Source organism: Coloeus monedula, assembly GCF_965178545.1.
Source record: "Coloeus monedula genome assembly, chromosome: Z".
NCBI classification, from domain to species: domain Eukaryota; kingdom Metazoa; phylum Chordata; class Aves; order Passeriformes; family Corvidae; genus Coloeus; species Coloeus monedula.
In genome coordinates, this window is record NC_138822.1 from 20,023,443 (window position 1) to 20,048,884 (window position 25,442).

General features: G+C 38.4%; 1 protein-coding gene across 1 annotated transcript in view; it reads right to left on the reverse strand.

Annotated features, from left to right (window-relative positions):
- TRPM6 (transient receptor potential cation channel subfamily M member 6) overlaps positions 1 to 25,442 on the reverse strand; it is a gene marked incomplete at its 3' end in the record, with an annotated part of 102,597 nt that overhangs the window by 35,863 nt on the left and 41,292 nt on the right. The window contains exons 8-23 of the mRNA XM_082302208.1: positions 24,533 to 24,707; positions 23,093 to 23,216; positions 21,362 to 21,434; positions 21,145 to 21,245; positions 16,105 to 16,239; positions 15,532 to 15,585; positions 12,985 to 13,125; positions 11,554 to 11,688; positions 10,230 to 10,510; positions 8,952 to 9,180; positions 8,249 to 8,395; positions 7,492 to 7,626; positions 6,231 to 6,359; positions 3,373 to 3,624; positions 2,277 to 2,451; positions 583 to 697 (exon numbers count right to left, since the gene is read on the reverse strand). Of these exons, the coding sequence (XP_082158334.1) occupies positions 583 to 697; positions 2,277 to 2,451; positions 3,373 to 3,624; positions 6,231 to 6,359; positions 7,492 to 7,626; positions 8,249 to 8,395; positions 8,952 to 9,180; positions 10,230 to 10,510; positions 11,554 to 11,688; positions 12,985 to 13,125; positions 15,532 to 15,585; positions 16,105 to 16,239; positions 21,145 to 21,245; positions 21,362 to 21,434; positions 23,093 to 23,216; positions 24,533 to 24,707 (2,401 nt within the window). The remainder of the gene's footprint in view (positions 1 to 582; positions 698 to 2,276; positions 2,452 to 3,372; positions 3,625 to 6,230; positions 6,360 to 7,491; positions 7,627 to 8,248; positions 8,396 to 8,951; positions 9,181 to 10,229; positions 10,511 to 11,553; positions 11,689 to 12,984; positions 13,126 to 15,531; positions 15,586 to 16,104; positions 16,240 to 21,144; positions 21,246 to 21,361; positions 21,435 to 23,092; positions 23,217 to 24,532; positions 24,708 to 25,442) is intronic.

Here is a 25,442-nt window from a genome sequence, read left to right on the forward strand (position 1 = left end):
TTAATATGAATTACTATAGAATTCATAGAATAATATAGAAAGAGACCTTTCTACTGTGGCAACACACATCAAAAAGCAGATTGTTGGAAACACTACAGTTAGATTTCAGTCTAGAACATACGAGATTACATCAAGTAAGTAAGAATTTTCAAATTATTTCCTAAAGGAAAAGCATGCTCTTACAGTCATTATGCTCTTCCCTTGAACACCTTGCACTTATCTGCCAGTTTAAAACTTGGCTTACCTTATGATGAATATTATATAGGCTCTTAGCACAACAAATACAACTTTTAGGAAGGGAAAATTACTTCAGAGCTGAATTAATGTTGCTTTTTTTGCCAGCTGAAATTGTCTGATTTCACAGAGTCAGATTCTGTTTAAGTGAGCTGCCTTCTCACCATCCCTTTCCTTGCACCACCTTGCTATCACCATTCTTTCCTTATTCAACTTACCCCCATGGCAGATGGGGTACAGCCACCACCACCAACATGCCCTTGCTGGGGCATTTTCAGTGAAAGCTTGTAAGAAGTGCTGGCAGAACATACATTGGCTGCTTTTGCAGCAATATACCAAGGGACCTACTTGAAGAATGCAATGAGCAAGTTGACCATGATGATGTACTGCACAAAGAGGTAGACAGCTTGCAGGAACGGTGTAAGAAAGGAGCCAGGAGGACAGTCTTCATTGGTTTCACAAACTGGAAATGAAGGACACACAGAATATGGGTAGCACAGAAACCAGAGCAGAGCACAGCAATGGCCTGTGCTTCTCATTTGTCCCAGCAAGAAACAGAATAGTCCTCACTAATTTCACAGAGAGACATCACTAAATTTTCAAATTATAGGTCAACCTCTACCTAAAGGAGAGCTGAGACCTCTTCATGCTATTGCCACCCTAGTCACCACTGTTGAGAAGCTGCAGACACCACTTCATACATATTAGTTCTTATGCCAGTCATTCCACTTTTTGTTAAGGGGAAATATGATGCAGCTGAAATGTATTTGGGAAATGGCACACACTCAGGTCAGCTGAAATCCAAATCTTTGATCCTTAAACAGGAGCATCACAGACTCCACTGTGAAAAAGGTACAGCTCAAAGGCTGCTTTACCAGTACTGGAGTGTAGAGCTACACACACAACTTAAAATCACATTAAATCAAAAGGATATATGGCTATGAACATTTGTGACATAAAGCAACAAATAATGGAAATTAAGGGATCCCTTTTGATGTTTTTAAATTGTCAAAATAAAAACTTTTCAATCTTTTAAATTTCTAATCAATTTTAACTCTTTCGAGGAAATTTTAAAACACACTTAAAAAACAGAAGTCCTAAATTCAGGACATATTCTGCCGGATAAAGAGTCACTAGAGAAATCATAGCTTTATTTGGGAAGTGTCAAATTTCTAAAGGTTTAGAATTATTAAGTGATTAAACGGATTAAACTGGGAAACTTTACAGTGTGCTTTCATTAAAAGAATTTTGACTTATATAACCAAAATACATAGGACTGTTTCAGCAGAGATAATGGATGCAACATCTTAAATTATTTTAATGAATTGGGTCTATGCTGAACTATGTACCTTAAATATCTATTTCTGTTTGCATACCTACTTCTCCATTTTAGGGAAAAGTGTTTTACTTATACCTTCAGTCAGTAGCATGAGTATATCTTACATCCATAATGCTTAAATACCTCTGGAGTGCCTGGTTCCTCTGTCTTACTGAAACAAGGTTAAAGCCATAATCAAGATACATGATTTTTCCTCTTTACGTTGATTGGTTCTATTTCTCCTATGTGCTCATTTTTTATCTGTTTAAGAATGGAGCCAGGTAACTTATTTCTCCCTTTCTTTTTCTCCTTTATTCTTTCCTCCTTAAAGGCAACTGTATAGTTTTTTCTCCAAGAGATCAGCAGCTTTGGATTCACTTAACTGGGAATTTATTTCACTGGCAGATCCCCTGACCTGCCAGTGAAATAAAGGAAGTAGCTTAGCATTAGCTCCTATGTGCTTTGCCCTGATATTTGCAGTATACTTAATGTGAAACACTAAATTTGAAGGCTTTAGAGCTTAATCTTTATTTTTAGCAAAGAAACTCGTATTTTCAACTTCATTCATGCAGTATTACTCATTATGGACACACATATACTGGTATCAGAATTGTTTGAGAAAGAACAGACTCAGTAGACAGTCAAAACTCAAGCAGAGCAAAGTAGGCCAAATACGTTTCTGCACATACTTAAGCTGCCAAGCTATATTCTGAAAATTACCTACCATCTATTTCTCCAGCATAGACCTCACCAAACATCATCCAGTATGGCTGAAATACAATATCTCGTGCCAGTGTCCAGGAGGGAGGCTCCTCTGGTGAAAGAATTGCCTTTCGCGACACCCCAAAACTCAGCAGGACTATGGCCATCATGACCACAATATAGAACATGTTTCCTGTCTGGAAGACGTATTTGTGTAAAAGAATTAGTTGTGCTAACCACATGTAAAGGAGACATTCACTTTAGGGAAGAGTATCAATCCCTGTTTTTGCAAATCAGAATATAAAATCAGGGGTAATAATCTAATATGCTGGAGGAAATAAAAATATTTTATTTATATACCTGGACTACATGAGCATTTTATAGATGTTAAAATCATCCTAGACCAAAAAAGCCACAAGTCCCACTTGCTTCACATGTTTCTCTTAGATCTTAAGCAAGGCATAAAAAATGCAGAGACCTTACAATGGTGATTTTGCTCAGTGGAGCTTCTTTCAAACCAAGAGCAAGGAACAGCAGTGAAAATTATTTTGCCTCCTAAACAATTACCATGAAAGACAGAATATAAATGTATTAAGAAGAGAGGTCCCAGTAACCAAGGCAAATTACAATAGGAATCTTCACTAAGACTAGACAGTAGCTCAGCAGCAGTTCTTATAGCAAAAGAGAAACAAAATTAATTTTGATTTCACAGATATTTTGCCAGATAAACTGGGATATAAATATTTGAATCAAAAAGTAAAATAATACTGAAACAGTTTCCAAGAGTTAGGGGAATAATCTATCATAGTGAGCCCATTTCCAAGAGGCAGTGACTTTTCCCTGTTACCAAGCTGGATCAGCAAATTAACCCAAATGCAACCCTTCTCTAAGGAATGCAGTGAAAATGGCTTTTGTGAATAAATTCATGTAATTAATAAATTAAAGTGTAATCTGATTATGGTCAACTCACAAACAAAACAAAATCATGGCATTTTCAAACAATACATTCACTGTGAATTATTAGATGACTTCTCCTTTTCTGTCACTTCTGAGCTTTACATATTCCTGAAGGTAGATGCCTTAACTACAGAAATATTGCTCCAAAGCACAGTACTTACCATTTTCCCAATCATTGTCAGGTATGGGCCAGCATGCTGATTCACAGCAAAAAGATCAAGGAGCCGAGTGTACCAAAATATAATGTCCAAGCAGTAAAGGAGCCTCCCTGCAGTTTGAACAGGGGGGTTGGACCAGCGCAAACCAAAACCAATCATAAACAGGATGATAGCAACAGAATCAGTAAAATTCCAATATTCATAAATCCACACCTTCACTTTTTGGCGGAATTTTCCAGGTTCTGAGATAAATACCTGGGTAGAATGTAGAAAAAAAAACCACAAAGAAATGCCGTTAAAATCACATATACATTATTTTACCTTTTCTGTCTGAATTATTTCATGATATTTGGGAATGTATCATTTCTCCCCCTTCTGTTTTTTTCTTTTTTCTTAGACCCATTTACTGCTTACTGCCGTTCACCATCAATTGAGGTTTTTACTTAATCTATTGTGTCATATTGCTCAACTATGCTACATCAAATGGGATAGCTCCTCCTGAAGAAAAAATGGATTCTGAACCTGAATCCATTCACTAAAGGGCACATAGCTCAGCAGAAGAGAGCAGCCAGTAAAGAATTGTTATGCACACTGCAACGGCCTTTTCATTAACCCCTAAGTCATGGAAAGTACCAGCCTAACCTTGCCGATGGGAAAATAACTAATGTCTTTTATTTCAGACCAAAAATATAAAGAAAGATCTTTGTATTCTGCCAAGGACACATTAAACAAAGGAGTGCTGGCAACTAGCAAGGTAAAGAATGAAATGTTTACTCCTTGAACTGTGAGGTGCCCCAAAGGGGTTTTAAGCTTCACTGAGCAAGCGTGTGAAGTGGAATCCTCGGGAGGAGGCAAATAAAACCTTTGCACATTGCCACAAGTGAGGCCAATTATGCAGTGCTATGTAAGATCACACTGATAAGCACCAAGCAAAGGAGAGATTTTGAAATGTTATGCCCTGATCTTGCAAGAATTTATGCATATGAACACACTAATGTAAACAAGTGATCTAGACTAACTACATGAGTTGCAGGGCCTCAGGCTTTAACAATTATTTGATACAATCTAGAGAAAGAGGTTTGCAGTTATATACAACAAGGCCCTCGGCAGTTAAGCAACTACATGGCTGAGACAGAGCGTCCTACAAAGTCTTTGCCAACAGACCAGAATTAGAATGTGGATAAAGAAAATCAAGTAGGAGATATAAATTCCAAAGTGTCCAGCCAATGATGACAGAAAGAAGAGCTGTTGTTTCTACTGTCCCACCATCAAGATGGTGCAAGAGCACAACAGTGACTTCCAAAGTGCTTGCTCTTCTACATTTAACATTTTTCTCAGGGAATCCTGGTGTAGATTTTTTCAGTCCTATCTCATGCTGACACAGAACTTGCAAGTTCACCCAAGCTTTGATATATTCCCAGTATCTTTACTGTCACTTGAAATGCTTCACCTCTCTCATACTGATTTCACAGTCTTCTGAGTGATCTGTATTTACAGCATCCTTTGCTCAGAACTGTGGCTGGCTTTATTTGTCTGAAAGTACAGCATTTCAAAAGTCATACAAAAGAAAATTCACATTACTATTGTCTATTATGTGCTGATTCTACAGTGCAGGTATGTCAGAGCAGATACAATAACTGGGGAAATACATAGCTGCATTTGTCCCCAAAGTCAGGTTTGGAGTGCAAGTTGTGTTCAGAAGCTTGGGTCTAATCAACTGCAAATAATTGCAGTTAATTTTGATTGGAATATCACTTTTCTGTGCTCCATAAATCCAGCATTAAAAGCTGATTGTGGATTTTTTCCAAGTTCATTTACAGAAGCCTGGTTGGACTTGAGGGAGAGCCATAGATTGTTCTATGCAAAATACCTCTTATTTCATACAAGTTCTCGCTCAGATTAAATATCTAACGACAAATTTTATTACTGGAAGTCTATTGGCCCACTCAAGAAAATAAAGGACCAGGTGCCTACATCAAGGTTCCAAATCTCAATTCAGCAGTCACTCTAAAGTGACTGTCTTGGGGTGACTTTATGATGTGTATCCCATATCACTGCCCTATGCCCAGAAATTAATTTCTGTGCCTTTCTATGCCTTTTAACTGAGCCTGAGAGGGGGAAGGAAAAAACTGAGCAAAACTTTCTCAAAGCAGTTTGCAGCTTGTTCAAGGTCACACATAGATAGCAGTTTGTTTCCCAGCTGTGGCAGGGGAGGGAGGAAGCACCCGGCTTGCTGCGCCCAGGACAGTTTTATTTTTGGCCAGTGGTTCAGCTGGTTTTTCTCTGGAGAGAGACTGAGAGTTGAATTTTTCCTTCCTGGGATTTCGGATTTTCTCCCTTTTCTACTGGACTGCTTGATTGCTTTAACATCAGAGCACATCGGGAGGACTTTCCACCGGGCACAGAGGGCCTGGCCCTGGGCCAAGCCCCAGCTCCAAAGAGACCAAAGGGAGGACTGTAACATTTTCCCAGGTTTTTCCTCCACAGTGAAAGATTTTATTATTTAGCATTATTTTCCTTTCCCGTGTGTTTGTTAAATAAATAGTTTTATCTTCTTCACTTTCCTTCGAGGAAAATTTATTTTTCCTGAATCTGGTGGGGGAGGGGTGGTTGTGCCTTCTCTCAGAGGATATATTTCTAAATTTGGCCAAACTGGAACAGTGACCTACACATTACCACCGCTCTCTACACAGAAAAGTAGATGCATTTTCAAGGCCCAAGAGCTGGCCTTCTAAAAAAAGACTTCCAATAAATAAATTCCCTGTTTAATTCTCTACAAAAATAATGCAGGATTTAGCATTCTTCAGACAGGTGTTCCCTGGCTTATAGTACATATGAGAAGTGTGAATGCAAAAACTTACCTCCCTGACTTTTTCAACAGCAGTAGTGAAAATATAAATGATAACAAGCCACTCTTGCACACTTGGCCTTGGTTCCATCTTCACCAACACAGTGTAAGTAAAGAGCATGAGGAATGCCAAGTAGGATATCTGCAAAACACACTGTATACAATCCATATGCACAAAAACCTCAAGCAAATTTCTGCTAACATAACAGGTGACTGGCCTCACTATAGGTACTCAAATTACTGGGACACTGCCACATTTTTGAGCCCAAAACCTTTATTCCAGTTCTCTAAAGGTTTTTTTATTTTGTTTTGCATTTTTTTAATGGGGATGTCCCTAAATATCACTGGAAATTGGTACTTTAGTGCTAAAAAATAGGTAGAAGCAGAAGACGAACAATTGCAGCACATGTCCACCGAGGCCCCATCCCATGTAAGAGTCAGACTATTTTATCTTGGATGTTGGACTAGATGGTCTCCAGAGGTCCCTTCCAACACTAACTATTCTGTGATTCTGTTCTGTGATCTGCACACCATTCCTCAAATGCAAGGGTAGTCTTATGCTTTTATCCCAGCCTTCTGTAGGAACAAGTAACAATTCTCAAAGTTATATAAGCCACTTCTGGTTAATCAGCGCCTTCCAAAACACAAGAATGATATCAGGTGCAAAACACATATTTTAGAGGTACAAGAACATGCTGTAAATGTGTCTGACATAATAGATTACAACCAATAAATCACTTAAACACACACATCTAAAAGAGTAAAAGTTTATGTACATGGTGATCTGACCTAATGAGCAGCCTGAACTTAAGCATCCTGAGCTCTACTGATACAGGGTTATTAAAACTGATTTATTAAATGCACATTTCCTTTAGAAAATTATCTCCTATAGATGAATATTCGCTCTTCCAAGGACAGTTCTTAAAGGAAGGACTACGAATAACAGTGAAGTATTAAAGGTACGTAAGGCCACCTTCAAATCTATCTCAACCTTTGCAACTGACCACTGTAAAAACCTGTGCTTCAGTTTTTCTTTAGTTCCTTATAATTGTTTTTCTGGGTTTTTGGGTTTGGGTTTTGTTTTAGTTCAACTGCATGATTTTAGCAGACAATCTTTACACTTAATTGTCAGAGAAATATTCAAATAGCTTCCCATCTACACCCACCACGAAGTGATTGTAAATCCATGCTAGAAAAAGTAAAAGCAGGATTAAGTGGCATTTGAAGGATCAAAAGAGGGGTTTGTCAATTCAAGTTCTAGAACGATGACTAACCGTGTGAAACCAGAACTTGACAATTGGTGCATTGTAGAACTCATAGATTTTTCTAGTTCCAGGCAGGTTTCCTTGTCCACCATCTACTTGGCTTTCATCAGACTTCTGAACACCCTTTTCCACATCATAGCCCTTCTTTAAAAGAAAACAACATTTAAAAAGAAACAATGGTCTATAATTGCAAAGGTAGTGTTATTTCAGAGGGAGGACAGACACAAATGTCTAAACTTTGTTCTGAATACACAAACCATTACTGTAGCTTGCTTTTGTCTGGTTACAGCCACCTCATTTGCAATAATTAACATGCATTATGTGAAAGATGCTCTATATGGCACAGCTACACTCTGTATATTTTTCTGTAGTACTTTGTACAAGAGTATTTAAGGAAAACCAGTAGCCTGGACTTTTGCTAAAGACTAATCGATAAAATCAAAAGTTAATGTTAAGCAGAACGTGCATAAGCACTTTTCTTATCTGCCTCAGGTGGGGCTGCTCCCTTCCTGCATTAGCAATAAGTGTGAGTTTGGGAAGGATTTTCTCATTATGGTCAGTACAGAAGTAACATCCAGGACAGATGAAGTGACTTGTACCAAGTTCACTTGAGTCCATATCCAAACTAGGAACCTAACCCATACTTCTTGAGAACTGGGCTCCAGTCACTTCATTCCACCTGATGACCATCTTTTCATTCCTCAGAACTGCACTGTGGTGAACAAACAGACTCTGACACACAAATAACTGATCATCACAGACTAACCAATGTCTCTTTAGAGCTGACTGGGCTCTGTTCCCCATGATACCATAACTGGTGGAAGTCCTGAGACTGAGGCACATGAGACATTTCTGCCTTGCTTTTAAACTCCAGCATCAGGATGGTGGGAGGCAGGAGAATACTCATAATGACCTAAAAGAGAGATCAATTAAGATAAATTAAGCAGTGATAGCATAGACCTGTGGCCACAGTCCGCCATGCCTGGTGCCAGCACAAAGCCGGTGCAATTCCACTGGCTGGGGAAGGAGTCGTTGGTGTTGGGAATTTGTATCACAGTCTGACAGCCTCTGAAGAAGTGTGTTGCTCTTGGCTGATTTGTGGCTTTGTGTCATGGTATCTGGGGATGCCTTCAATACTGCTCCCTGTGTCTGGAAAGCACCCTTCCCCCCAGCAGTTCTGCCAGGGAACAGGCAATGTCAGGAAGCAAAAGCAGGTCAGGAAGGACTGAAAAGTGTTGAGAGAATGGAAAGAGCAACAAAAAAAAACCTTCCTCCTAATGTCATCCCACAGATGCTTTTACAAAGAAATAAAACAGAAGCAAGTACCCTTTTCCTTCCCTCCCTTGCTTTTGTTTCCCAGCTGTGCACATTCCAACACATGCTTAAGCCCAGCTGTCTGAAGATACATTAGCCATGCTCATAACCAAAAAGAGTGCTTAAATGCTCAGAAAAAACTAGATTGATGGTACCTTAAACCAGGAGTTCTTCCGCATCTTGAGGCGCCCCATCCACATGTCGGTCAGCAGCATCTGTGTGCACGTGTGGGACACGAACGGCCGCAGCCCCACAGACACTGCCAGCTTTAAGCAAGTTGAGTTGCTCCAGTTTTTCAGTTCATAGGTCAGCAACTTCATGGCCATCTGCTCATTTTGTTTGAATGCTTTGTCCAGCACATCTAAGGCAAGCTGCCCAAATTCCCTAAAGCAGAAAGGAATTAACAGTCAATATAACAGGGATCAGTACAAACTCAGAATTACTGCTGAAAAGAGGTTACTGTGAATACTTTGGTAACTAAAGTTCAGCTATCAATCTTAGTAAGCATGCCTTCTCCCGTATTTCTCATTGCTTTATTAATATACCTAGTGAAAAATAATTTGGGGTGTAAACCTAACTATTTAGTCCTAATCACAATGTTTACGGCCATACTGTTTTGTCATTTTTTATTTGTTTTATCTTAGTCTCACTCCATGATTGAAATGGACCCTACAAAGTTCTTTGTATTTGCTTCAATCACAGATTCATTGCCACTGTGGGCAAGCATTACAGCCAGTTGTGAAAGTTTCTTCTTTTGTACTGACTTTAAAACATCTCTGCAGAGAAGACTCTTCAAAGAAGGTACATACCCTCATTCAAATTAAGATTTTGAGCTGCATACAAAAGAACAAAGTACATTTTATTGTTCCTGAATCTTAAGCATGAAATCTACAAAACAGAGAATATACTACTAACAAGAAAAACTACCAGAAAACACTAATGGGAAATTACAAACTCAAAGAAAATTCTTGGTCTACTTCCCTTTTCATTCAATCAGGTATTTCACTTTCCACTTAGTCTTACACAGAGCAGGATTTAAGCACTGATTTTGGTTTGCTCATTACTACTTGTTATAGATTTGAACAGTCCAACGCCTATCTGCCATATGGCTTTTTAACAAATTGAACTGGAGGAGAAGCTGCAAGGGAAATTTCAGCCTTTCACTTGACCATTTAGCAGAAAATGAGCTATACATTACTCACCTATATTTTCAAATATGCATCTAGGTAATATGCAAATAGCTTTCATTTAACTCTCTACCACACTACGCATAGATCCATTATATAATATCAATAGTGAGTTTCTGAAAGTATTTTTTTTATATTCCATAATCCATGGCATCATTAACTTTACTAACTCTTAGCGGATTGGGGCAGTATCTAAGCATTCTCAGCACCAGAGAACTTTAATTGAAATGAAGGGAGAACTCATACTTTGAATACTTCTTGAGTTCTTCTGAAGTGTCATCCACCATGTTGCTCTGTTTAGCCTCATGTGCCATTGCTCTGTAGAGTTTACAAGCCACAACAGCTTTGACCATGGCTTCCTCTCCATGCTGCCAGAAGAACATTGCCATCTTCTGTCTTTTCATTAATACTGCCCAAACCAGAAGGTCATTATAGGGGTAGATGAAGCCAGTTGACTCATAATTCTCTGTGTAGTTCATATCTTCTTTTGATTTCTTCTTATACTTTGGGAAAGCACTGGATCTTTCCTATCAATTTATTAAAAAAAAAAAATCTCAGTGAATGGTTGAGGTTCAGATTCATGAAAATAAAATACCACGCAAATCTGAATTGAAAATAGCAAACTATAGCTACATACCTTTGAGAATGTCATGGCTTAGCAAAGTCATAAACCACAGCTAGGATCATGTTCACATTACCAATGCTGAGAAGATGGTAACATTAACAAAGGAAAAATACACCTTACTCTGCATCCATGCCTTTTGTAACTTCCCTTTCCATAGTGTTGGGCAGTCTCCAAACCCCACGATACCAAGAACCTGCTTTTACTCTCCTTTTTATATGTGTCATGACAGAAGAGAAAGCAAACAGTAGACTGAAATATACACCTTAGGTACTTAAAGACTATTTTTACTGTCTGTCACACTTGTAATGTAAACTTGCTATACATTCATATCTGGATATTTCTCAGTGAAAGTTACAGGAAAAAAATCTTACTGATATAAGTGAGGAAGTGTCAGTGCTATAACAGGTTCATTTTTGCTCTAATTCCAACACAGCCATTTAAATTTATTCTACTTTATGTTTTGTCAGACAGATAGAAAGATAGATAAATAAGATAGATATGAATGAATGCCAATATTTGCTCTTTTGTCATTCTTTCTTTGAAAGAAAATACTCTGTCCCCATTTCCAAATATTTGAGAAGTACCTCTTCTTAACAAGCTTAGTCTAGTACTTTAATAAACAATCATGACGAAGCATTAGGAGAGCCAGAGAACTCCCATATTTCTTCCAAATCAGAAGAGTTTTCACACATGCCTGATAATCAGAAATTTGGTGATGCTACATTCCAGTAAATTGAAGCCCTTAGCAACTTAGTCTGAGCTTGATTTCACCATTAAAATTGCAAGACTTGTACTTCATGAGCAGTGAGCAGTAAAGCCTTGATTCCACTGCAATTTAAGTAGAATTATGAAAACAAGGAGCCTGACCAACATGTCTAAAATTTGTCAGTAAAATAATTATCAGCATAATATATCCTAAGCAAAGTCTAGAATAAGCAATATTACCTTGTATTTGTAAGGCTGTGCAGTTCTGAAGAACTGAGAATGCAAAGTACTTTCGGTAGATCCCATTCCACTATCCATCTGATTACTATGATGAAAGGAATGAGACAGGCTTTGAGGCAAGCTGGACACCACTCTCTAGATCCAAAGGCAAACCATAAAACATGAGGAGAGAAATGCAGATTAGAAATAAAGTTTGCTGGTACTTGCTGACTCTAATAGTGCATGTAGAAACTGATGTTATTCAAAAACTAGTGACTCAACAATCACCATAACTGCCACTGGAACTTATACCATCAAGGAAAAAAATGGCCTGTTTCACATCTCAGTTAAAGAAAAATACATTTTTCTGAGTCTCTGAATTCAAAATACTGATTTTCCACATAGCATCCACGAATTGCAACAACAGAGTTGCAACAGTTGGAATCACCCAGTCTGGAAGCTTTTCTGAGACCTGCCCTTTATCAAATGTGCCATAAGCTGTTTGAAAGACAGAAATCTCTGAACTTTTTGCTTACAATTTCCTCTGAAGGATGGCACATCTAAAATCTCTGTAAATTTTGTTCAGTGTTGGCTAAGAGGGAAGAATGTTAGCATCTGAATCACTAATGCTCTTCCCAGCAATTCCTTGTTATAAGATTATGTGTTTTCACCTATCCCTGTCAAGGTCATACTTCATTAGGAAAGAGTGAAAGGCGTTACAATTGCTCACATCTTTTTTAAGCGTTGTGTTAAAAACTAGTGACACACAGGAAGCTCTGTCTCTGTGTTTATATTCACTCCGACTCATAGGTCTCATTGTTTCTTCTCATTTTCCCTGATCATTATGAGGTTCTTCTCTTAGTCATAGAAAGAATTCATGGGGTTGAGAGGGTTTTGTTGTTTGTTTTTAAACATATGGAAGTATTTCAAAGGCCAGTTCTACTCCAAAAACTGGGGATTATTCTTATGCAGTAAATTTGCTCCTTCTGTGATGTTGGGAATGACATACAGCTAATTTATTGAGAAGTTTAGGCTGCTTTTAATTTGCTGATTTTGGAAAACCACCAGGGAGAATGCTGACATGCCCTAGGTCTAATTCAGTGGAATTCAGTATTTCCAAGCTGTGGTTCAAGCTGCAAGAATGGAAATGTAACTGTTTCAAAAAAGGGAAAATGGTGGTTGGCATGATCTCATTATTCCTTACTGATGGATGATAGACAAAGCACAACCCAGACATTGCAAACGAAGGTAAATTTACTGAACTAAAAAATAATTTAACAATCACTAGTCTTGAGGATTTTTGTCTTTTATTTACAACCTCTCCACAGTTCTCAGACAAGCATGGCATACATTTAAATTATGCTCTTCAGACAAACCATGATGACAACCTGAGCTATTTTCAGGTGTCGCATTTTGACTTTTCTTGGTGACCAGTGATTTGGAAGAAGCTACCTTGTGTTTTCTGTAGAGATCATTGTAGAGAATTCGGAAATTCTTCCTTGTGTAGCTGCTCCGATAAGCTTCACCAAGGAGGTACTCTATCACTAGTCCAATGTCAATGAGTGATATCTTGTAATCCAAAGAAAGGCTGTTCTGAAACACCAGATGTCACAAACATTTCATGGTGCTGTTATATGCAACATTCAACCACGTCACAGCTCTCCTATTGTAAGGGAAAACTGGAAAAATGTGCAACTGAGAGCTCCTGCATCATTCACACTCATTCATATGTGCACATTCATTACACATATGGAACTCCCCTCACAAAGAGGGAAAAATGTGATGTCTGCAGTTCACTGTACCCACATTGCATAGGGACATATATTGCAATGTTCACAAGATCAGCTGCATCCAACAGTGAGGATAACAATTCTTCAGGATAAGCACCAACAGCAGAGGTACTGATAAAAACCTTCTCATAACAAGAGAAAACTAGCATGGTATGATTAAGTACTTTGATTCATTCAAATTGAAGAAGTAGATGAAGCATGTATTTAATGTTGCAGAGTAATTCCTAGAGACTGGAAATATCTTGCTGAGGCTCAAGGCTGTCTTGCCAACTAGGAGAACAGTAGTATAGGCACTAGCTCTACCTTCTGAGTCTCTCACCACTTCTGTTTAAAGCACCATTGCCCATCTTACCTCCACTGTCCTTCCAAGACCCAAGATTTGTGACAAATTCTCTGAAGAACAAATTACATTCCATGCAGATTTTAAAAATTACTGGTAAAACCTTAAACTACAACTCCTTGAAGTGAAAAAGGGGCCTGCATATGAATGGGATGAGAGATGTTATGTATTCCTAGCAGTGTATGCCTTTCAGACTGTGAAAAGTCTTTTACTCCATTGGACTGAGGGTGTTTTTTCAATAGACTCCAGTAGCAAGCCTCAGTACACTCAGCTAGGGCCACTCAGCCCCAGGTTACAGAAGGCATCAACATGCTGAGCACTCTGGGGCAAAAGCACATCTCAAAATAGTTTATCAGGTCTGTCATTGAGAGTTAGGCAACTATTTCTGACTACCTGCGCCTGTAGATACTTCTCTGCACTATCCCCATCTTTTATGTCATCAGAGCAGACTGCAATGTATGTTTCTTCAAAAGTAGCAGCATCAAAGCTGGCCACACTAATGAAGAAAATATTCTGTAATTCATGGTCACATCGCTCTGCTGACTGTCCCAACTACAGTGTCACCATTTTTAATCAGACTGCAACTGCACAACAGAAGCACAGAGCACTTATCTGTACTTACAGAAGCTCAGGTGAAAAAGGCTTTTCAGCATTTAGACCTGTTTACAGGTCCCAAGTTTAGCTTACACAATGGCATAGAAAGTCTTGAAATTGTGCAGACATTTTTTATACTAATGCCATTACTGTATATCAAGTGCCAAAAGCTTCTCTATAGATCACTTACTGGGTTTTCCCAAAGTGTCCTGAGATATACAGAGCCATATATAGATGGATTTTAGGGAAGGGGTCATATCAATCACTTCAGTGAAGAAGAGAGGTTTCTCAGCCTGGAAAAGCTTGGTGTTTTTTCAAGATTTCGACGTTTCAATACATAGATCTTCCAGATTTATAACACAGATTAGATCTTGAATATATTAATCAGTATGGAAGAACACAGAAAATGGTTTGTTATGGAGACCACGATACCCTACATCTATCTAAAGAACCGTAAACAGGATTGACATGAAAGTCACCCACAACAACAAAATCATACCACAAATCCGACAGAATCCTGCAAACAGTCAGACTTACCATTTCATTTTATCTTAGCAATCACACCCTGGAAATAATTAGCCAGTTAGTCTAGATTTGGATCTAGGAATCTCCTTTGTTGAAGTCTAGATGCATAAAGAACAGCTCATCCCTTCCTGGCTAAGCTTAGCCATGTACCTTATTCAGGTACAATAGAAAACAGAACTGTGAAATAAATTAATGATGATAACAATAATAACAATAATAACAATAAATAACAAGGCTGCTATTAAATTTCTAATGGAACCAGTGCTCCATGCAGTAGTCATCCACTGCCACCTTCTGTTGTCCTAGGCAATGCAGAATATCAAAATATTATCTCTTGTCACAGTATCTTTTTGTTACTGCTCTAACAAGGAATGACTTCTTTAACTTTGGGGGAAAAGTAGACAACCTTAAAGCAATGAGCATAATTACTGCACTAATTCATTAAGTCTTTTGTACAATCACTTCAAAACGTCAATTTAGTAATGTGAGAAAGAGAGTCTGATCTACATGAACTGCTTGGCTTTGAAATTAAGGTACGGGACCCTTGGGAGCCTCAGCAGCAATATGTTGGTTAATTGCTTAGGGGGTCAGTGGAATTAAGATGAAACCATTTAGCAGATATAGGACTGTAATAATGAAGCCATCAATTCTATTACTAAGATTCCCCTGTATTATCTAATATCAGCTTGCCAGTGGACACTGAAGTTCTAATCTAGTGTTTTTGTCCCCAGCCTTCACTATGTCTATTACCTGTTTCACATCTCGAACTAGATGGTATAAAAGGAGATTTGATGGTCCTTGTTTCTGTGGTGGGAATAGAAAACACAGTAAACAAACATGTCACTCTACACTAGAAAATCAATACAGTATAAGAAAGCAGCTAAAAATATCTACAGAGTAAACTACTGTGATTCAAACTCTCCCCACTCTACTCACAAATCTTTTCAAAAATATTTCAACAACAATTTGCAACACCTCTACTATCTTAAATCTGAAACTGGTATAGCTTTGGTCTAAACAACATACCATTTTCAGCAAGGTAAGCATATATTACATACCAGATTAAAATCTGAACATACTCCTCGTCAGCTTCCAATGAGTACTCAGTCTGGTTCATGACAGTGAATCAAAAATAAAAACCTGGCACACCATTCCCAAACCAGCACACTACCATCAAAAACAACCAAACCCATTTATTTCTTTTTGGTTTTTTTCAAAAATCCTTCATACAAATGTGACCTAACCATCAGATCTCTTAAGCAAAACAGTATTGTTTCCAGGCTTTCATATCTGAAGTTGTACACTGGAATTTTAAATACTCACTGTATTGTAGAGTTCTTCCAAATGAGATATGGTAAGAAAACGATGCATGTTCACTCCGTGTTCTATTAATAGTTTCACAAAATCCACACGATCCATGACTAAAGCATTCAGCATTGCCTGTTCCAAGGCACCAACCTCCAGATGGACCAAGTTGATGGAAAACATTAGAACATTACTTTTAGAAATAAATAAAACTAGTAATCTCTCCACCACAATGACTTGTCTCTGTGTATATTTAAAGTGCAAGTACAAAAGAAAAATATGCTGGACAAAACATCTGTGTAAAAAGCCAACAGAGGGAAAGAAAAACAGTTTCCATAAATCCAACATCTACATACCTCTACAAATGTAACTTTACAAACAAACTCTGATAATGCTTTCTCTACTCTCTAATTCACTTCAGAAGATAACATATGATAATGCAGGGCACAGAGGAAAGCGGGGGTTTTTTATTGACACATGACAAAAGCTATTTCAAAGTACTATAGAGAAGTCTCTACAGAACTGCAAGTTCATTAAAGCAAACCTTTTTTCAAATATGAGAGAGTACAAGTGTTAGAATAAACTCTCTCAAAGAAACACGAAGCCTAACTACAAGAAGCGTCCAAAGGGTGAAGGCACTCTACTCATGGCATTTGAACAGAGCTTAAGAGGGCTTATACATGCAAAATGGCAAAGGAGTTAGACATATGAGGTTCATATAAATCCATATAAACTTTTTTTACAGGGCACATATGCCCAGGAAATGCAGTGGGGTGAGCAGAATGAGGAGGCTGGCATATTAAGGGGCAGGTGCTAGTGCTAACTTGGAAATAGCGCATTCCATGTATATATAGAGGTTTGACAGAAATTATGTTAAAAGATGACCAATAAATGTTACAGAATTCTTACATGTAAAAAGAAAACTTATGCACTCATCCTGAATCATTGGGTTTTCTTCCAGAAATATCTGAGAGTGACTGGCCATTCCTGTATTAAATTTCTTCTAACAGTCCTTGAGCTAGCAGTGTGTCTGATGAGGTTAGCAGCTCTTTGATAACTATTAGAATGGTATTCTTTGGTATGAAGTCTGTTTGAGATGGAGTTGACACTTAAGCAGAAACATAGTCACAGATGGTTATAACCTTTACCTTCTGAACTTCTAAGACTAGAGTTAGAAAAAGAAATGGCCACAATACGTGGAAAATTGTGCATGTTGCCTTGAAACACTTAAATAGACAGAAATATTATAAGACTCCACAGACAATCCCCTCAAAACTGCTCCTTAGATATGTAACTCAAAATCTGAACACACAACCACAGTAACACTGCAGAAGCTGTAGCCTCTGACAGCTGCAGGTCCGGCAGAATCTGACAGTCAGAGGGTTGCTTCACTTTAATTAAGAAAGCAACTAAAAGTTAAAGGCAAACTTTAAAAGCATCCTTGTACATTTTCTTTGTTGGTTTTTTTTTCTTTTCAGTGCAAGAAAAAAATAGTTGGTTTGGGGTTTTTTTCCCTGCTTAGAAAAGAAAAACATTCAGAAGTGTCATCCTAAATTTTGCTTGGGGAAGCAGCAAGAGATGTGAGGCTTGTTTATTATGATGTCTTTAAATCTTACTTGAAGGGGAGAACATAATTTTTATTTGACCCACAGGCTTTTATTCAAAATAGTGCTGAACATTGTACTGAAATAGACATGAACAGATATATCAATTTCTTCAAACGTTTCAGAACCAGAGGCAAGGGAGTAGGGGGACTGCCTGAGGATCCATTGGGCCAAGTTATAAAAGAAACACTCAAGAATACTGCAGACATAGCAACCTAATTTGTTGCCTTACTGCTTACTACAGAACAGGCTGGGAAAGTCCTATATTAAGTTGTTCTTTATGGCAGAAAAATCTGAGGAACTGTGTCAAATTGAAATGTCAGTAGAGAATATTATAGAAGCTATCCATAAAGTGGTAGTGGTAAATGGTCAGGACCATGTGGTATTCACCTAAGAGTTCCCAAAGAACTGAAGTACAGCTGAAATCAGCCCCTTTAACAGCAGCATCAAAGACAGTAGATATGAAATATGCCAATTGTTAAAAAAAAAAGTTGTCAAAGTATGGCATATCAATACAGTTAGAACTTTGTAAGGACAAATATAACAAAAGTACAATAATACAACATTTAAAAATACAGTAGAATAAGTGAAAGCAAGGTAGTTACTTTGTAGACTGAAATCTGAACTCTACCAGAATTTCGACAGTGACAGTCAGAAAAAGGTTCTAGCTGATCTATCTTCTGTAATGATGAATATAAGCTGGATATAAGTTAAAATCACTTTAAAAAGGCATAAAGCCTATTAGGATTTATCCTTAGATTAACATAGAACAATCTGTAAAATAATAGTTTTTCACTAAATATCTAAATGAGAATATTGAGTGCTGATCTACCTATTCCAAAAGACGACTTTTACACCTGAAAATTCAAGTACACAGAACAGAAGGAAATATTGTCAAAAATATGGAAAAACTGAACAGATAATCCCCTTGGAAAAGCCAGGAGCAAAGAGGCTGAACTGCATAATAGCTCTCTAAACCCTTCTGTGTTGAAGAGGTGGGGATCAGGAAAATGTTATTCATTATTTACAGACACATACAGAATCATAGAATCACCTAATTTGGAAAAGATCTTTAGATCATCAAGTCAATCAGCAAACCTAATACTAACAAGTCCACCACTAAATCCTATCCTGGAGTGCCACATCTACATGTCTTTTAAGTAGTTCCATGGTTGATGACTCAACACATCCTTGAGCAGCCTGTTTCAACAGTTAATAATGCTTTTCTGAATAAATTTTTCCTAATATCCTGTTGGGGTGGATCAGCCTGCTCTCAGGCTGAAACCATCAAGTGTCAGTCAAACCCGGGCTATCCACTGGGTGGATTTCCCCACCCAGGACAGCGGATCGGAAGGCGGACCAGAAGAGATCACTGCGGTCTAGGTTACTTCCCCCTGGGTGGCTCCCAATCCTAAATTACCTCCCCCGTTCCAGAAAGTTCTCCCTTTTTTAGTTATTAATTGGTTCCCTGTTACGACTCCTGCCTCCCTGTTTTCCCCACTTGTTCTGAAAAATTGTATCCTCCCCTCTGCTTGTACCCCATTGGTTGTTTTCTCTTTCCCTGCCTTACTCCACCCCCCCATAAAGGGGCTAGCCCGCGTCTCTTCGGGGCTTTTTGCTGGTCCCTGATCTCTCCTGCAAATAAACCTGTTGGAACTGACACCAGAAGCCCCTCCCGCGTTCTTTGCCTCCGGGCAAACGCCAGCCTGATCATCGGCTGCCCGATGTGCTTCCTCTGAGGAGGAGCCAGCGCACGCACCCATCCCACGCTGATTCCACTGAGCCGTGCAGCGAGGACGCTGTGGAGGCCAAGGCTGCGTCCCCTCTGCCCGAGGGCACGCCGGGGCTTGTGGTGACAAGCCCCCGGTTGCGTTAATATCCTGTCTTTAATTCGTGGATGTTCAGTTGCAGACATCCCAGACATAGTCCTCCAGATATTCAGCCTTATGCACCACAGGAAAATATGGGCTGGTGATTAAAAAATCAGGTCTATTGTGGCAAACAACCAGCTATGGCCACTCAAATATATATACAATTGACCATTTTTCAGAACTTATATTTTAAAGAAGAAAGCACACTTGGGACTGAAAAAAAATCAATCTTGCAATTCTTGGCAGAGAATTAAAAAGTGCTTCTGGGATCATGAGATATTATTTCTTGAAGAAAATATTAACTCATATTACAAATGGGAATACCATGTTGAGGCACATAGAGTTTTATATTTATCATCTACAAAAATCTTCTTATGTACACAAACTCATTTAGGGAGGGTTATACTTAAATACTGGAATTACCTCTGAAAACTTGAAAACCGCAATTTAAATTTAATTAATTAATTAATCAATTAATGACTTGATTTAATTGCTACTGTATGTTCTTTCGCACACATATAGCTAATGCAGGTCTAAATAATGGCTTGCTTTCTGTAAGGACTTAAAGAATGCAGTTGGCTATCTCAAAACACTGTCCCCATAAGATAAGCCCCTGTAACAAAACCTGAGATAAGCACAGATGGCACAGCAGGAAGGACCTAATTCCAAGGCTAATGGAGGTAAATGTTTGGTTAGCATCAGGACAAAAATTTCCACTGTGGCAAACTGAGAAAGGAAGCAAGTGCTTATCCACATGCCAACTCAAGTTATGGGAATGGGATTTCCCATATGGGAACAGAACACCCCATGAATACCTGGGACTTAGACTGTATAAAGGTGGTACCTCCAGCAGAACGACTCAGGGGCCCTCACCACTGAAGACCAGGGTGAAGAAGGACCAACAGGACACTGCAGGAATCCACGTGGTGGTATCTTTTGTTTAACCTCTCTCTCACTCTCTTTCTCTCCCCCCTCCCCGTCCCTCACATTTACTGTTATAAAAAACCTCTATTATTGACTCTGCATATGGTCTCATTTACACCTTGATTTGAGCAGACACATCTCTTGTAATTGGATCATAACTCCCTCATTGCAGCTATTCCTGAGAAACAATATCTAAAATAATGATGTTACTTTTTTATACCTGGTGATTTACACCGGGATTTCTGTGTTTCTGTCTAGAGCTAGGAAAATAGATGCAACACCCCTTTAGGGTTTATATCTTTGGATAAAAGACTATTCTAGGCTACAATGAAATATCCTTAACCACCAATGATTGTCAACACAGGCTTGAAGAATACATATCCAGAAGTACCACTGAAACTACTTGGAAAAGCTCACAGCTAAACAGGAATTTTGTATATCATCACTTCTCTGGAAAACCAAATGTGATCTGATGCACTGTGTAGTTGAATACTACACTATTTTAAGGATGATGCCCCTCCAAAATCAAAGTAGATTACGGAAGACTGAGTCCAATCATCAAACCATTCCTTAATTAAACCTTGATAAATGCAAGTAATGGAAAATCTGTCATCAAAATAAAGTGCAAAGATATGGTGAGAAATAACAGGTAATAGTACCTTCCAGTGTTGTCCATAAACAAGTATGTGTTTCTTGGCAATATCTAGCTGGTTCCAGGCCAATGCCAAATCTAGTTGATCTGAAGCAGACATATTTGTACCTAGGAAGCAGGTAAATGATCTATCAGTTTTCACACATTTATGTTACTCGCTTACTTTGAAGAGGTAAGTCAGTGAGACTGTATGTCGGAAAAAAACAGGTCATATTTTTCAATACCTTTCAAGAGTGCCGTCAGAATTGCCAGATCAATGTCCTGCTCATCTTCTGACTCCCCATCAAATACGGTTATCTGTTAGAATTGCAGAAGTATACTATTTGAGGTGAGGCAGAGAAGTCTGTAGTTATTTCTTCTTTGTACGGGCTGTAGTAGATTAAATCATACACATTTCAACACAAGCAATGGCAAGGTTCCAGACATAACTCTCCTTTGTTTCAGACAGAAAGTGCACTATTTTGGTTTTTAATGCAATGGCATCCCAGGCAAACTGGAATAAATCTACTGCACAAGTCTACATGAGTCTATTTTCTTTTGATTAACCTTTAAACCTGAGAAAAGTAAAAATGCAACATGGTTGATATTCACTCAGTTTTCAACTAGAAAAGAGACACTTGAAGTAAAACAAAAAATGCTAAAAATGTATTGGGTAGTTTCCATTTTAGTGATCATTAGTACAATTACCATTACTTGCATATATATTTGGTATTCCATCATATTTAAAAAGTTGTGACAGACAGGCAAAGTAACTGGAAAAAGGGAAACGTAACTACTATTTCTAAAAAGGCTAAAAGGAAAGACCTGGGAAACTACTGGCCAATCAGGTTCAGCACAATCATGGAGCAGATCCTCCTGGAAACTCTGCTAAGGCACATGGAAAATAAGAATGTGATTGGCGACACCCAATATGGTTTACTCAAGTGCAAATCACACCTGACAAATCTGGTGGTCTTCTATGGCAGGGTTACATCATTGGAGGATAAGGGTAGAGCAACTGATACCATCTACCTGGACTTGTGTAAAGCATTTGATAGACAACATCTTTGTCTCTAAACTGGATGAAACTGGATTTGATGGTGGACCACTCCGTGGATAAGGAATTGGCTGGATGGTCACACTCAAACGTTTGTGGTCAGTGGCTTAATGTCAGGTGACCAGTGACAAGTGGTGTCCCTCAAGGGTTGGTATTGGGACCAGTATTACTTAAAGTGTTTGTTGGGGACACAGATACTGGTACTGAATGCACACTCAGCAGTTTTGCCAATGACAAGAAGCTGAGTGGTGTTAATACTCTGGAGGGAAGACATGTCATGCAGAAGGACCTTGACAGGTGTGAAATGTGGGCCTGTGCAGACCTCATGAAGTTAAACAAGACCAAGTGCAAAGACCTGTATCTGGGTCAGGGCAATCCTAAGAATTAATAAAGGCTGGGCAGAGAAAGAATTGAGAGCAGGGAGAAAGATTTGGGGGTGCTGATGAAAGAAAAGCTCAGCATGAACTGGCAATGTGCACTGGCAACCTAGCCAATCCTATTTTGGGCAGCATCAAAAGCAGCATGGCCAGAAGGTGGAGGGAGAGCATTTCCAGTTAATAGCAGTGTTACGAATTCCAGCACAATTCTGTTGGAAGCAGAAGAATGGAAGGAAACATTTCTAAATTATAAATAAGACTCTACTAGAGAAGAAAAAATAGGAATTATTTGATCTTTCTTGTGAAAACAAAGATATTTGGCCTTTTACTAAGGTCAGAAAGGCTCTCATTTCATAAACACCGAAACCAGAGAAGTTAACAGGCTCTGTAGAGCTACTCAATACAGAAATTGGCACGGACACCTTTGTACTATCTTTATATTAGATATAACACCTGTGCTCATGCCGACCCACCAGAGAAAGAGCAAAAAAAGGTAACAGGAAATGAAGACTCCCTAAACTCAGCACATGAACCCTACTCACAGACTCTCTGTGTTTCATGCATTCCATCAAAACATGAAATAGATGACTGGACTGTTTCTGTTCCAATCTAAATATGTTTTGAATCATCATTAGTATCTCCTCCTTCACCTGGGGGCACAGATCCCTGGAAAACAGACATAGAATCAATGACAATTATATTTATATATAGATACTTCTTACCCACCCAGATGACAGTTCAGAAAAGATTAAACATAGGAGAAATTTCTTTTTTTTCTACTTCTCTATTGACTTAATCCTTCTTTCAACACAAAGCAAAGTTATCCCATAACATAAATTATTAATCACATATGCATTAGTTCTGACAGACATATTTACTACTGAAAATACAATACATAAGTTAACAATTTTCAAAGGATTTTCTATGAACATGAGCTAAAAATCACTGGAAGTGATTTTTCTTTCTTTCAGTAAAGAAAGAAAAAAAGGCATAAAATGAAATTCCTCACTATTTGTTCATTAGGCCTCCTATCGCTCCCTTTTTTCTCTCTTATTTATCCTTCTGTTAACCTTTTCATTCATATTTTCCTTTTCTTTTGAAATAGAAGGATTTTTTTTTAATATCATAAATATGGAGAGAAAAACAAGTGAAGACAAAGTTCTCAAACAACACACTAGGGGCAAATACCACCTATCCAAAAGTATATTCAGAAAAGACAATAAGTAAACAATTAGGATATAAAATCTATTAAATCATTCCTTTTCATAAATGGGAGTGAACCCAGGGCACCTCTTTAAAATTCAATTTTTTATCTAAAAAGCTCTTTGTCTTTGAAGAACTTGCACATGTAATATTAATTTGCTATACAAATATATATTTTAATTTCCAGTTTGGCTGCAAAAATTTCACTGAGGCAGGTTCAATAGAGCCTGCAGCTGAGACTGAACTGGTGGTGACATAAGAGTTACAGCTCGACAAGGATAACAAATCTGGGCTACCACTGAGTCAAAGCCACCAAAGCCAAAGATAAAGAAATTTAGTCTTCCTCCTACTGCAACCTGAGGCTCCTACAGGAATGAACCCCAGCTCTAGTCTCAAAAAGTTTTGTACAATCCAAATCCAAGCCCACATACAGAATATCAATAGCTGGAGACATGTCTGAGTTGAAAAAATAGCAAATATTCTGGGGGCCATCCGAGAGCATCTCTCACCAAAGGTGAGCAATTTCATAATTCAGAATACCACAAGCACTTTTCCCTCTTCAAAAAAGTGATAGTAAATTTAGCACAATAATCATTTCAGCACTAGTTTGAGGCAGGGAAGAAAGAAACTCCATTCTCCCATCACAGAAGTCAAAGCTGGCAAAAAACCACAGTGGCATCATTGCTAGAAGCACTGGAAATTGTCTCGGCAGTTTTGAGACAGGCAGGTGCCTGCCAACAGGACAGACCAAGGAGGAGGAGCATTATGCCGCTACTCACCCCGTATCACCCGTGTGCTTGTGGGTAAACGCCAGGATATCTGCAGCTCTGCCTGTGCCCTCATAGACCACCACTGGGACAGCAGGGCTGGCCTTCACGTACTCCAACACCATTAGGATCACACTGGGGCCTCCTTCCACCACCAGCCCAACTATGGGTACACCTTGGCTCATTCCTGTTTCAAAACACACCTAACCAGTTACAAACAGATCTCTGTTACACACAAAAAAATCAAAACATTTGGGAAATAAATACTTATACATGGTTCAGTGGAGAGGAAATACTGCCTTCACCATCTCCAGTCTGACTTACACCTTTTAAGACTTTCACAGAACTTCTGCAACCAGATCAAAAAGACCATGAAAAACTACTGAAAAACCTGTAAGCATTGGGAAGAAAAAACATCCTTCTGAATATCCCTCTTCCCTCTAAAATAGTTGTCACATTCAAGGACATTTGAAACATGTTCAATATACGTGTATTTCCCTACACACACAGAAAAATAATCAGGTATTTCTTCAGAGACTCTTTCAAGTGTTACAGCAGCAGGGCAGGTTTTTTAAAAAACAGAAATTAATTTCAAGTGCAACACAACGGAAATGAAAATGAAAGCATGACTCGCAAAATCTCATGGTAAGAAATATAAGATTGTGAGTAAGAAGCTCTATACATGAACATGTTAATAATTGGGTTGGTTTCTAAGTTTGTCAGTTCTATAATGTGAGCAGATAAAGGAAGCAACATCAACATCATAATGCTAATGCCTTTCTAACGTACCTCAAGATTTGAATGACTGGGTAAGAGTGAACTTTCACAAATAATTTGTACAGTCTAGTGCATAAAAGGAAATAATTACTATGTAATGAACATTTATTTAATTATTTCTTTACCATAACTCATGTACTCTATA